The sequence below is a fragment of the Trichomycterus rosablanca genome, unplaced genomic scaffold (assembly GCF_030014385.1).
Source record: "Trichomycterus rosablanca isolate fTriRos1 unplaced genomic scaffold, fTriRos1.hap1 scaffold_247, whole genome shotgun sequence".
Taxonomy (NCBI): domain Eukaryota; kingdom Metazoa; phylum Chordata; class Actinopteri; order Siluriformes; family Trichomycteridae; genus Trichomycterus; species Trichomycterus rosablanca.
The window spans coordinates 8,584-23,267 of record NW_026947075.1 but is presented as its reverse complement, the minus strand read 5'-3'; the positions used below and the strand labels follow the sequence as shown (position 1 = coordinate 23,267).

Genomic DNA, 14,684 nt, shown 5'->3' with positions numbered 1-14,684 from the left:
ATTTGATTATTCATAATGTTATAAATATATTTGATTATTTATAATGTTATAAATGTATTGGATTATTTATAATGTTATAAATGTATTGGATTATTTATAATGTTATAAATGTATTTGATTATTCATAATGTTATAAATATATTTGATTATTTATAATGTTATAAATGTATTTGATTATTTATAATGTTATAAATGTATTTGATTATTTATAATGTTATAAATGTATTTGATTATTTATAATGTTATAAATGTATTTGATTATTTATAATGTTATAAATGTATTGGATTATTTATAATGTTATAAATGTATTGGATTATTTATAATGTTATAAATGTATTGGATTATTTATAATGTTATAAATGTATTTGATTATTTATAATGTTATAAATGTATTTGATTATTTATAATGTTATAAATGTATTGGATTATTTATAATGTTATAAATGTATTTGATTATTTTCTGCTTCAGAACTGAACAAGGATTTCTGCTGCTCCTCGTGTCCACGTTCCTCTACAACCCAAAATCAGCTCCACAATCACATCAAGAGCTGCAACCATGATAAATATGAGACTCTGGTGAAGATTAAGACTGAACATGAGGATCTGACGCCCACCAGAAGCTCCAGTAATCAGCAAACGTCCTCTGGTACTGTCAGCATTAACACCTCTCTCAGTCCCACACAGGAAGAAGGAAACGTCTGCTCACAGTGTGGGAAGAGCTTCAGTACACAGAGTGCTCTCAAAAAACACCAGCGCATTCACACTGGAGAGAAACTGTATCAGTGCTCACAGTGTGGAAAGAGTTTTAATCAACAGGGTAATCTCAAAATACACCAGCGCATTCACACTGGAAAGAAACCGTATCAGTGCTCACAGTGTGAAAAGAGTTTTAATACAAAGAGTGAGCTTAAAATACACCAGCGCATTCACACTGGAGAGAAACCGTATCAGTGCTCACAGTGTGGAAAGAGTTTTAATCAACAGGGTAATCTCAAAATACACCAGCGCATTCACACTGGAGAGAAACCATATCAGTGCTCACAGTGTGGGAATAGTTTTATTACACAGGGTAATCTCAAAATACACCAGCGCATTCACACTGGAGAGAAACCGTGTCAGTACTCACAGTGTGGAAAGAGTTTTAATACAAAGAGTGAGCTTAAAATACACCAGCGCATTCACACTAGAGAAAAACCGTATCAGTGCTCACAGTGTGGAAAGAATTTTAATCAACAGGGTAATCTCAAAATACACCAGCGCATTCACACTGGAGAGAAACCATATCAGTGCTCACAGTGTGGGAAGAGTTTTATTACACATGGTAATCTCAAAATACACCAGCGCATTCACACTGGAGAGAAACCATATCAGTGCTCACTGTGTGGGAAGAGTTTTATTACAAAGAGTGAGCTTAAAATACACCAGCGCGTTCACACTGGAGAGAAACCGTATCAGTGTTCACAGTGTGGGAAGAGTTTTAATGAACAGCGTATTCTGAAAAGACACCAGCGCATTCACACTGGAGAGAAACTGTATCAGTGCTCACAGTGTGGAAAGAGTTTTATTACAAAGAGTGAGCTTAAAGTACACCAGCGCGTTCACACTGGAGAGAAACCGTATCAGTGCTCACAGTGTGGAAAGAGTTTTGTTACACAGAGTAATCTCAAAACACACCAGCGCATTCACACTGGAGAGAAACCGAATCAGTGCTCACAGTGTGGAAAGAGTTTTAATGGACATAATCATCTGAAAAGACACCAGCGCGTTCACACTGGAGAGAAACCGTATCAGTGCTCACAGTGTGGAAAGAGTTTTATTACACAGAGTAATCTCAAAACACACCAGCGCATTCACACTGGAGAGAAACCGAATCAGTGCTCACAGTGTGGAAAGAGTTTTAATGGACAGAATCATCTGAAAAGACACCAGCGCATTCACACTGGAGAGAAACTGTATCAGTGCTCACAGTGTGGAAAGAGTTTTATTACAAAGAGTGAGCTTAAAGTACACCAGCGCGTTCACACTGGAGAGAAACCGTATCAGTGCTCACAGTGTGGAAAGAGTTTTATTACACAGAGTAATCTCAAAACACACCAGCGCATTCACACTGGAGAGAAACCGAATCAGTGCTCACAGTGTGGAAAGAGTTTTAATGGACAGAATCATCTGAAAAGACACCAGCGCGTTCACACTGGAGAGAAACCGTATCAGTGCTCACAGTGTGGAAAGAGTTTTAATGAACAGAGTAAACTCAAAAGACACCAGCGCGTTCACACTAGAGAGAAACCGTATTAGTGCTCACAGTGTGAGAAGTGTTTTAACATACAGGAATCTCTTAAAAACCACCAGCGCATTCACACTGGAGAAAAACCATATCAGTGCTTACAGTGTGAGAAGAGTTTTAATCAACTGGGTAATCTCAAAAAAACACCAGCGCATTCACATTTTACAGAAATGATGCTCACAATGTTGGAGCTGCTTTGCTCATTTATCAGCACTTAGACACAAGTGTGACTCATCAGATTGTACCAAACAAGCTAAAATATAAAAATATAAAATATAGTGAGTGAGTGTTGGGGAGAAATGGTTAGCAATGAATGAATTATACTGTGTAATATATGTATATCTTTAAGTTAAACTATTACCTGGAAATAATGTGATTATGTATAGTGGAGTGAATGGTGGGTAGAACCAGGAGGTTTAGAGCCTGATGTAAGTGAATGCTATCAGTTAATAGTGGAAGTGAATTGAAAAAAAGGTATTGAATCAGCTAGCATATATTGGTCTTAGTGATACTGTGCTTGTTTGGTTTTCTTCATACATTTCTAGACGTGTACTAGTGGTATCCCTCAGGGCTCTGTCTTGGGGCCTCTACTTTTTATAATTTACCTGCTTCCCATTGGACGTATCTTTAGGAAATACAACATTCAATTTTATTGTTATGCAGACGACACCGAGCTATACCTGTCCACTGTGCTCACGGCTACTCTTCCTCCTCCATCTCTCTCTGATTGTCTAATAGAATTAAGAACATGGTTCTCTTACAATTTTCTCACATTAAATGCTGATAAAACTGAAATGCTTCTTATAGGTAGAAAATCTCCTCTCTCTAAATCTAACAAATTCTCAGTGATGATGAAGAACTCGGTCGTCTCTCCTTCCACTCACAATCTTTCATTTCATGCACATATTAACAATATCACACAATCCGCTTATTTCCATTTACGTAACATTAATCGTCTACGTCCATTCCTTTCTCCTAGAAGTGCTGATGTTCTTGTTCATGCCCTGGTCACATCTTGAATTGATTATTGTATCTCTCTCTTTTTTGATCTACCTCATATGGGAGCTAGAGCTTTTAGCTACTCTGCCCCACATCTCTTGAACTCTCTCCCTCCTGACATTCGCACCATTAATTCAATCCCTAGTTTCAAAACATATTAAAATGTATTTCGCATTAAACTCGCCTACCCTTAATCTGTGTAATTAATTATGTACTGATGTTTTGTATTGTAAGATGTCCTTGAGTGTTTTGAAAGGAGCCCATGAATAAAATGTATTATTATTATTATTATTATTATTATATGTTGGCACAGATGTTACTTCTACTTGTTTTTCACACATTTTCATAGTTTGGCTTATACAGAGGTGGAAAGTAACGAATTACATTTGGTTGTGTTACTGTAATTGAGTAGTTTTTTGTGTACTTGTGCTTTTTAAAGTAGATTTTACAACCTGTAATTTTACTTTTACTTAAATATGTTTTGTATTAAGATTTGTAATTTGTTACATTTTAAATAACTTTTGTTACTGAGTAAAAAAACAATAAAAAAAAAGTCGACATCAAACCTACTTGTACTTGTACCGTTGCAGTCGTAGTCGCAATTTAACTGTTACGGGACGTGTTTTGTTCCGTGTTTTTTATCAGTGGGAGAGAAATGCTGCAGATTAGACTGAGACAGGGTGATGTGTATGAAACAGAAGGAAACTGCTGCTACCGTGGGAATTAGAAAATGTTTAGTTATTATTTTTAAGTGTTTACTTTTAATCTTGGTAACAACATGTGTGTGTGCAGGTTTATCAGCATAAAAACCTGTTTATTACTCCTCTGTTTGAGTAGCGCAGTGGGCAGAGCTTGTATTTTTCTGCCCAAGATTCGAGTTCAGCTTAGGGCAAAACTACAGTGGTGTGAAAAAGTGTTTGCCCCCTTCCTGATTTTCTGTTTTTTTGCTTGTTTGTCACACTTAAGTGTTTCGGAACATCAAACCAATTTAAATAGTAGGCAAAGACAACACAAGTAAACACAAAATGCAATTTGTAAATGAAGGTGTTTATTATTAAGGGAGAAAAAAATCCAAACCTACATGGCCCTGTGTGAAAAAGTGATTGCCCCCTAAACCTAATAACTGGTTGGGCCACCCTTAGCAGCAACAACTGCAACCAAGCGTTTGCGATAACTTGCAATGAGTCTTTTACAGCGTTCTGGAGGAATTTTGGCCCACTCATCTTTGCAGAATTGTTGTAATCCAGTTACATTAGAGGGTTTTCGAGCATGAACGGCCTTTTTAAGGTCATACCACAGCATCTCAATAGGATTCAGGTCAGGACTTTGACTAGGCCACTCCAAAGTCTTCATTTTGTTTTTCTTCAGCCATTCAGAGGTGGACTTGCTGGTGTGTTATGGATCATTGTCCTGCTGCAGAACCCAAGTTCGTTTCAGCTTGAGGTCACGAACAGATGGTCGGACATTCTCCTTTAGGATCTTTTGGTAGACAGCAGAATTCATAGTTCCATTTATGACAGCAAGTCTTCCAGGTCCTGACGCAGCAAAACAGCCCCAGACCATCACACTACCGCCACCATATTTTACTGTTGGTATAATGTTATTTTTCTGAAATGCAGTGTTACTTTTACGCCAGATGTAATGGGACACACACCTTCCAAAGAGTTCAACTTTTGTCTCATCGGTCCACAGAATGTTTTCCCAAAAGTCTTGGGGATCATCAAGATGTGTTTTGGAAAAATTTAGACGAGCTTTAATGTTCTTTTTGCTCAGCAGTGGTTTTCTTCTTGGAACTCTGCCATTTTTGCACAGTCTCTTTCTGATGGTGGAGGCATGAACTCTGACCTTAACTAAGGCAAGTGAGGCCCGCAGTTCTTTGGACGTTGTTGTGGGATCCTTTGTGACCTCTTGGATGAGTCGTCGCTGCACTCTTGCGGTAATTTTGGGTGGCCGGCCACTCCTGGGAAGGTTCACCACTGTTCCATGTCTTCGCCATTTGTGGATAATGGCTCTCACTGTGGTTCGCTGGATTCCCAAAGCTTTAGAAATGGCTTTATAACCCTTTCCAGACTGATAGATCTCAATTACTTTCTTTCTCAATTGTTCCTGAATTTCTTTGGATCTCGGCATGATGTGTAGCTTTTAAGGATCTTTCGGTGGACTTCACTTTGTCAGGCAGGTCCTATTTAAGTGATGTCTTGATTGAGAACAGGTGTGGCAATAATCAGGCCTGGGTGTGGCTAGAGACAATGTACTCAACAAGGGGGGCAATCACTTTTTCACACAGGGCCATGAAGGTTTGGATTTTTTTTCTCCCTTAATAATAAACACCTTCATTTAAAAATTGCATTTTGTGTTTACTTGTGTTGTCTTTGACTACTATTTAAATTGGTTTGATGTTCCGAAACACTTAAGTGTGACAAACATGCAAAAAAAACAGGAAATGAGGAAGGGGGCAAACACTTTTTCACACCACTGTAAAGCAACTGGGGTGAGCATTGCTCCCCGTGGATTTTTCTCACTGCCCGCCTAAGCAACACCGTCTGAACCGGGGCTGCATATCAGTGTGTCAGTGTCACTGGATCATTAAGCTCCACTTGGCTACAACTATTAAGGTTCTGGAGTGTATATGTGGGAATTTGTGCACGTCCAGGTGTGACAAAAATGCCCAGGTTTTTATCCCAAGGCTTTGTGACTGGAGTTTCTTTCCATCAACTTTTCTTCATGTAAAATAGGAAAGAACCTTCCCCAAACTGTTGTGCTTTGTTTAAATAGTTGATTTACTACACCTAGGAGAGTCCTGACACTTACAGTCACCTGGGAGAGTCCTGACACTTACAGTACAGGTATGTACAGTACAGCCAGTGATAGCTCAGTGGTGAAGGTACTGGACTAGTAAGCAGAAGGTTGCCGGTTCAAGCCCCGCCACCACCAAGTTGCCATTGTTGGGTCCCTGAGCAAGGCCCTTAACCCTCAATTGCTCATCGTGTTCCACTCATTGTGTATGTCGCTTTGGATAAAAGCATCTGCTAAATGCTGTAAATGTATGTTCGTGTGGTGTATTTTAGAAAGTGGTGCAACAGCGACATCTAGAGTTTACAAGCGGTACCGCGCAGAAATATAAAGAACACTCGCTCTGTTAATAACAGTGCTGCTGGGTCCTAGTGCCCTATAGTTCACCTTAAAATAAATGCTAATCACAACCACCGATAAAATAAAAACATTAGTTTTAGCATTACGTGCAAAATAAAGAAAGCTTTAAAAAACACAAATGAGGGGATAAAAACGCATGTGAGAAATACATGAGAGAAACATCATGTCCAAAATATAAAAAAGGTTTGTTCAGAGCATTTCTTTCTTTAGCTAACTTTGGCAGTTCGTTCAGTCTGTCGTTTTGAGTAGAGACTGTCAGCCTCGTTTCAAATGATGCCCCCTCCATACTTAGGGCACTACTTGTAAAACATTGTAAAAACACTCACCTTAAATACAGATTTATTGTTGGATAAATACTTTGTTGAGGTGACTATCTTACTGGCGCAGACTTAACCTACGTGGCGAATAATAAGCGGAGCGGAGTTTTTCTGTCATTTTTCTTTATTATAAACACAGAACTGAACTTGGGCATGACCGCTCTCTTGTGTATGCTTCACTCAACTAACAGGATGCGTCATTACATCACACACTATATCACATCAGTGTGATTGCTTGGCTGCTGAACCATATACACATAACATTCCATATCAAAATAAGAGCGTTATATCATATTTAACACCCCCACTCGCTCTTATTCCATTGCATCACATAGAAAACAAAACAACAATTCATTAAACCAGAAAATATAACTCATTACATTCAATTACCAAACATGTGTCTTGTAAAGCTTCTCAATTTCAGCTTAGTAGCTGGCTTGGTCAAAACATCAGCAATCATTTGCTCAGTAGGACAATACTCCAAAATAAACCTTCCATTATTTAAATTTTCCCTTATGAAGTGGTACTTAATGTCAATATGTTTACACCTCTGTCTGTTTACAGGGTTTTTGGCCAATGCTATAGCACCTTGGTTGTCTTCGTACACCTTTGTTTGTGCATACTGATAATTGTCAATACCACTAAGCAATTGCTCTAGGTAAATGCCTTCCTGTATGGCTGATGCTAAGGCCATATATTCTGCCTCACATGTTGATAAAGCTACTGTTGGTTGTTTTCTTGTTTTCCAGGATATCAAAGAGCTACCCTCACTTAAACTGGCACAATACCCTGACGTACTTCGTCTGTCGGTCGAATCTGATGCCCAATCAGCATCACTGTGGACTCTTAGGCCTAGTTTTTCAGTGTCATTTCTCCTGAAGTACAATCCCTTTTCCATTGTACCTTTGAGGTATCTGAACACGTGTTTAACAGTGTTCCAGTGCTCAACAGTTGGTTCAGCAAAGTGCTGGGAGAGTTTACTGACCACAAAACTAATGTCTGGCCTCGTGCATGTGGACAAGTAAATTAAGCTTCCTACAGCCTCCCTGTATTTTCTTGGTTCTTGCATTTCCTTTGCATTTTCTGTGTATTCTAGTTTAGGTTCACATGGTGTTTCTCTAGGCTTGTAGTTCTGCATGCCAAATCTGTCTAAAACCTTGTTCACAAATCTCTCCTGTGACATTATTACTACACCATCTGTTTGTTCAAAATCGATCCCTAGGAAATGTTTAAGTTTTCCCATGTCTTTCATTTTGAACCTCTCAGTGAGCATCCGCTTCACCTTTTTCATCACATTCTCATTGTTGGCAGCAATGATGAGATCATCAACCCAAATTATTAGGATTACTTTCTCATTGTTTCTTTCCCGTGTGTAAACACATGTATCAGCAAAAATTTGAACGAAATCATTCTCAACCAAGCATGTGTGCAGCATCGCATTCCAATTCCTCCCCGATTGTTTTAATCCGTAAATGGATTTTCGAAGCTTGCACACTAGCTTCTCACCCTTGTCTGATTTTTCTTCAAAACCCTCAGGTTGCTCCATATAAATTTCACAATCAATTGGAGCGTGCAAATAAGCTGTCTTAACATCCATCTGGTGTGAGACTAAGTTATCCTGGACTGCTTTTTGCATCACAACCCTCACACGTCATGTCGGCTGTGGGTGAGAATGTTTCGTCGTAATCTATACCTGGTTTCTGACTGTAGCCTTTTGCTACGTACCTTGCCTTGTATTTGTCAGACCTATCAATTTCTGTTTTCAGCGCATAAACCCATCTACCCCCCACTGTCTGTTTGCCCGGTGGCAACTGGGTCAGGGTGAAGACTTCGTTCTCCTCGAGAGATTGCATCTCCTCTCTCATGGCAGCTTTCCACTGCCTTGCTTTGATTGACGCAATGGCATTCTGGTAAGTATGAGGCACATCGCACACTGCCCTGTAACAAAAGTCCATGCAAGTGTTTAGATTGTCCCCTGTTTCACCTGTGTCATAGTCCTGCAGGTGAGCTGGTCTCCTTTTGGCTCTTGGTGGGTTCTTTCTGTAAACAGTCTCTGTGACTTCACCTGGCTGGGTACGTTCAGTCTTTTCAGGTGAAGCACCAACACTACCATTTTGAACACTCTGACCTTGTGCATTTTCAGGTTTCTCATCAACCCTCTCATCAGTGTTGTCAACCATGGTATGTATGTTCCCATAACCTGTTTGTGACTGAACTGTTTGTGTACCTTTCTCGTTTGTCGTCTTTGTTGTGAATTTTATCAATCTATGCTTTTGGACCTTCTCTGTGTCTGGGTAGTATACTAAGTACGCCGGGCTGTTTTTGTCGTAGCCTATGAAAACCCCTTGATCACATCGCGATTCCATTTTGCCTTTCTCTTGCTTGTAAGCAAAACACGCGGAGCCGAATTTCTGCAATCTGGACAGATTGGGTACATTTCTTGTGAACAGCTCGTATGCTGTTTTCTTTGTGCGCCTATTGTAGCACCTATTCCTCACATATGCTGAGGTCTGAACAGCGTAGTTCCACATGTTATCAGGTAACCCGCTTTCAATCAGTAGGCATCTGCTCATTTCATAGAGTGTTCTCCAACCTCTTTCTGCAGTACCGTTTTGGTGGGGTGAGTAAGGCGCAGACGTCTCGTGTCTAATCCTGTTTCTGGTTAACAGTGTCCGGAAGTCGTGACCTGTAAATTCAGTGCCGTTATCTGAACGGATACACTTGACTTGCCCGTAGGGGATTACGTCTGCCAAGAATTTCTCTGTGGCCTTGACTGTGTCACTTTTGGATCTGAGAAAGTACACAAACATAGTGCCTGAATAATCATCTGTAAAAGACTGCACATATCGGTGCCCTTCCATGCTCGGAGTACGCATGGGGCCTGCTAAATCAGTGTGTACTAGCTCTAGGGGCCTTTTTGCTTTCCTATCTGGTTCCCTATTTCGTGTCTGTGTGAATTTCCCTTGTGTGCACACCTCACATGACATATTCAAGCCAGATGAACCTCCCTTAATCTCCATGCCCTTCACCACACCTTGTAAATTTTTCACATCCTCAAAATTACAATGACCTAATATCTGATGCCAGGTCTGGACATCATGACACACTTTCAATTGGTCAACATCATTCTTAACAGTAGGTAAATAATACAAGTTACCACTCTCATGTATGTCAAACCTGCGACCGTCATTGGTGAGTATGCGATTGTCCCCTTTCTCGAAGATCACCGTCGCACCTCCGTTGGTTGCTCTCGACACCGAAAAGATGTCGTGTGGGTATGTAGGCATGTAGAGCGCATATGGGCCATTCCACCGAATGGGTGCCATTTGCTTGTTGTAACTGTTCCAAATTAAACTTAATTATGTATCTTTTTTCAACTCTGAATATAATAACACATATATTGAACTATTCAAAACATGTATTGGTCAATCTTAGGCAGCTTTATTTAATTTTTTACAAGGTTTCTAAGTCGAAGATGGTTAAATTTTTTTCAGTCCTGTTACCAAAACTCATGTGAAATTTAAAAAAGCATGTTTAAAAGCATGTCAACTAATTCCTTTGATTTTCCCTCAAGAAAGTGTTTATTTTAAAGAAATAGTTGAATACATGTTCAAATAATTGATACTTTTAACTAAAAAATCACTACATATGCATGCACGTTGTACTTTTCTAAAAGATGCAAAGCCATTTTTATCTTTTCAAGAAGACCCTAACCTGAAATTGATCAAATTTTTTATCATGTAATTTATTAAACAAATGGATAAATGATGGACCAAACATAGTTGAAAAAAAAGTGGTTTATCTTTTTTTTGTTTTTAGAAAAAATAATCAAGTAACAGGAATGAACACTGGGTAACAGGAATGAACACTGGGTAACAGGAATGAACACTCGGTAACAGAGCCATGTGCTTGTGTGTGTGTGTGCGCGCGTGTGTGTGTAAAAACAAACTTGTCTGGCCTTTTCTAAGAGATCTTCTCTAGTGTGGCCCAGAGCTCTTTTTTCATTTCCATATAGCGACCTGTGACTGGCCTCAGAGGTGGGATAATACACAAAACATCCTCAAAAAGGTACCAAAGCATGTCTTCACATGCTGGCCAGAAATGCCCCCATTTTGTGCATGCAACAGACCTCAACATGTGTTGCACTTGTATCTATGATGATGCCAGGGTATAGGTCACCCTCGTACTTCACCACACACCATTTGCCAACAACTTCAGGACTTTGCCACTGAACTTCCATGGCTATGGGAGCCGTCTGTTGATGACTGAACGTGAAATGCTTTGCATTAAAGCAGTCACAGGTCAGGTTTTGTTTTGTTGTACACAAGCAGCTGACATCCCTGTGTGTCAGTTCTCCTTGGGCTAGGGTCACTGCCTGATGCATCCTCAAGGTGGATGGAATTGGTGGCACATCATTGGGCATCTCCAAAACTGCCTTCTCAACTGCTTCCTCGTTGACAAAAAACAACTTGATTGTTGTTTCTGCCTTTTGCAACACAGCATACAGCTCTGCAGCATTAGGAATGTCTGTCCCTTTGCTGACCAGACTGTCAGCCCTCCTCTTCAGGGCTCCTCCCACACCATCTGGGGCACCCTTCCCATGGCTCGCCTCAAAGAAGTTCCACGTCCCAGCAGTGAATCCTTGTCTGAACAGCTCAGTACAAAACAGGAAAAAATTCCCTCGCTGTCTATACTGAGTGCATGGGCCATCACTGTAAAAATGGATTGTGGAGACCTCTGGATGTGCACTCTGCACGTAATTAAGCACTGGTGACAAGTGCTGCCAAATTGCTGGTGGGCCCTTTTGCCTTGAGGGGGACACTGTGCAGAAGGACATTGGGCGGGGTGATGAATGCACATAAAGCACACCCGTGTGCAGTGTTGCCTGTTGGTGTGATGCTCCAAAGTGGACTCCCTGTATTTCTGTGCTGTACTTGCAGAGGTAATTTTTCGGAAAAGTCAACATGAATTAGACATTCATGTGCTTTCAAGCCATGTCTCAGTGCTCTGTAGTGTCTAAACTGATTATTGATGTTGTAAGTGTGTCTCTTAAACCTATGCAGTTGCAGGTTCAGCAGTTCTAGCAGTTCTGCTTGTGTGGTCTGGAACTCTTTTTTTATTGTGATTTTAGATGTTTTGCCATTGGGGTCATTCTTGTGTTCCTTATCCACTATTGCCCACTGGAGATAAGTCACTTGACTCTCTGCATTGTACTGGCTAGAGACTGGGCAAGAGAGGTCCTTGCATTCAGAACATTCTCCATACATGCATTTAATGTTTTCTGTGTCGCATGTGATGGCTTTCACAAGGTCATGCAGATTGACGGTGCTGATCACTTTCAAGTGGTGGAGCTTCTGCACAATAAAACCCAGATTCTCATGCACCTTGCACATGCATGTGTCCCGGTCACTCAGAGTTGGATGAACAACCCAAAAAGGTCGAAGCAAACAGAAGAGTGAGTAAGAGATGGAGCTTTCTTCTTCAGCCAAAAATTTAATGTGCAAATTTTTCATGGTATCCAAAAGGAAACGTTTTTGCTTTTTGTTTTTTTTCCAAGTGATGGTCTGCCTCTTCCCAGTTGTGATGCGACTCACATCATCCCTTGAGTAGAAAGCTCTCACTCTGCTTAACAAACTATCTCCAACCCTGTTGTTCCGCTTCCGCTGGTAGGTGTAGTTAACCTTTCCATTTTTCTCATTCTTCCATCTTTTCTTTGAAAAGCCCAATGAATTTTGAGCCAAGCGCTGCAGCCTGTACTTTTTCAGAACTTTTCCTGTTGTTATTTTTGAAATTATTTGCCTTTCCCTCTCCCCCTGTGCTGCTTTGTATTTGTTTCGGATGTCCTCTACCAGAGCCTCATGAAACAAAAGAGTCTTCTGAATAGCTGCACATGGAAGCTGTCTCATCTGCCTTTTTACTTTTGTGCGCGGAGAAGCATTATTCTTTTTCATGCGCTGGACTTGTTTCTTGTACTTTTCTATTTTTTGGGTTTGTTTCTTCAACATAACCTGTAATTCTTGAATTTTCTTCTGAAGATTCTTTTGTTTTTTTCGTCTACTTTTCTGCCCTTGATTGTGTTGCCTAAAACACACATTGATTGATTGATTGATTGATTGAGTACTTTATTAATCCCCGAAGGGAAATTATGGAATGCATCACATTAAATAACACATTGCAGTTGGTTAAATGTACTGTTACATTATCTCTGTGACTCAATAAGCAGAATTTAATACTATAATGCAATAATGTCTATTTCCATCAGCTACTTCTAAATAAATTCTAACATTTGGTTGTTGCACAACTAAGGTTGCAAAATTCAAAGTTGGAAACTTTCCATAGGAATTAACTGGAATAAACTAGAAATTTGCGAAGTTGCAAGTTAGCCTTTAACAGGAAACTTATATGTCGTTTAATTTCTCTCCTGCACTGGTCATTCTTCTATCACATGCACAGATCATTTCTACAGTATAATCCTGCTCACTACAGCCACAATACTGCATCTGAGCCCACACACTACATCCAGTCAAGTTTGAATCAGAATACTCCGTTGCACATTTTCTTTGACACTTGACCCATTTCATAAACTACACCTGGAAGTGCTTGGTTGTGGATCTACAGCTTGTGCTGGTGATAACTGGGGACTGTGTGAAGGGGTGATGAGGTGTTGTAGAGCTTCTTTCCTGTCCTTGATTCTATGGTATGTTTCCCTCCATTTTTTGCGTTGTCTGCGCTTTTCTCTCTCACTTAGGTTATTGATCCTTTTCTTCCTGCCTGATTTTAGATCCTCCCTGTATTTTTCTCGTTCCTTCTCTAAATATTTTTCTCTCCTCTCTGGGTCAGCATCACGTCGAGCACGATAGCGTCGTTGCTTTTCTGCAGCACTTCGTGGTAGATTGGTACCCTGTAAGTATGGTATTCACATTGTGAAACTGATATTAAATCTCAACAACTTCAGTCATTTCAACTGTAAACCTTAAAAAAGGTGAATAGTATTACATTGACTAATATTCACACTAATAAATCAATAAACCAGAGGACTCTACTCACTCCTGTTACTGGCACTCAGTCATGTTACTCTTTATATGAGTAACAGGACTGAAAGTAACAGGACTGAGTTTTTAGCATAGAATTAGCAAAAACATAAAATATAGCTACATGGCGGCTATGCTAATAGCACGAGGACACTAAGCACATTTTAGTGATTTTCCTAAAATTGTATTCTAAAAATAAACAAATAACATCTAGGAATTAATTAAGGTAACAGGAGAGATCGTTGAGATTTACCTCCTCAGTCATACTTACAAAATGATCAAATATACAGAAAAAAAAGGAGGGAACTTACTTTTGGTCTTCCCATGGCCTTCAGAAGATCCAACTGATGCAACTTCCTGTTGAACATGTGACTTGTGGAATGTTCCAAATTTTTCAGATGGGGTAATGTGTTATGGTAACAGGACTGAGTGAAAACCTAGGGACACAAATAAAATGTTTATTTGAACTTAAATATTATGGATTTTTTATGAAAAAAATATTTTTAACGCATATATGGGATTTGGAGTCACACAACAATGCAAAAAAAACTACATCTCCGAAGGATTTTAATAATTATATTTTATGGTAAAGTGTATAGTTAGAGAGCCGGAACAGGTAACAAATGCTATTTTTTCAGTGTTATAGGTAGTTTTTATTAATGTTTTTAATTGTATATCTTAAAATTGCAATTAGGTCAATGTATAAGACACTATGCTTAATAATAAAATGTATTTTACAGTTATTTTTTGTGCACATTTATACATGTAATGTCCTGGGGACGGAAATGGCACCGATTCGGCGGAATATATGGCATCCCGGAGCTGCGCTCTGCGTTGCTGTCCCCTGCTGTCCAGCAGGTGGATCACCGCGGTTCCTCTCTGTTGCGCCATCCCGCTGC

General features: G+C 39.7%; 1 protein-coding gene across 1 annotated transcript; it reads right to left on the bottom strand.

The window, feature by feature from the left end:
- Positions 1–12,940: 12,940 nt before the first annotated feature.
- On the bottom strand, positions 12,941–14,254 carry LOC134307082 (E3 ubiquitin-protein ligase BRE1A-like). Its single transcript, XM_062990430.1, has 2 exons — positions 14,097–14,254; positions 12,941–13,655 (listed from the first exon to the last, which is right to left on the bottom strand). Exons 1-2 carry the CDS (start codon positions 14,151–14,153, stop codon positions 13,332–13,334), a joined length of 381 nt encoding a protein of 126 aa, XP_062846500.1. The 5' UTR covers positions 14,154–14,254; the 3' UTR covers positions 12,941–13,331.
- Between the last annotated feature and the right edge of the window lie 430 nt (positions 14,255–14,684).

Excerpts from the sequence above, each read along its gene's own strand:
- LOC134307082 (XM_062990430.1), bottom strand. The coding sequence starts at position 14,153 with ATGTTCAACAGGAAGTTGCATCAGTTGGATCTTCTGAAGGCCATGGGA. Across the intron at positions 13,656-14,096 it reads AGGCCATGGGAAGACCAAAA|GGTACCAATCTACCACGAAG; the intron begins GTAAGTTCCCTC and ends CCATACTTACAG.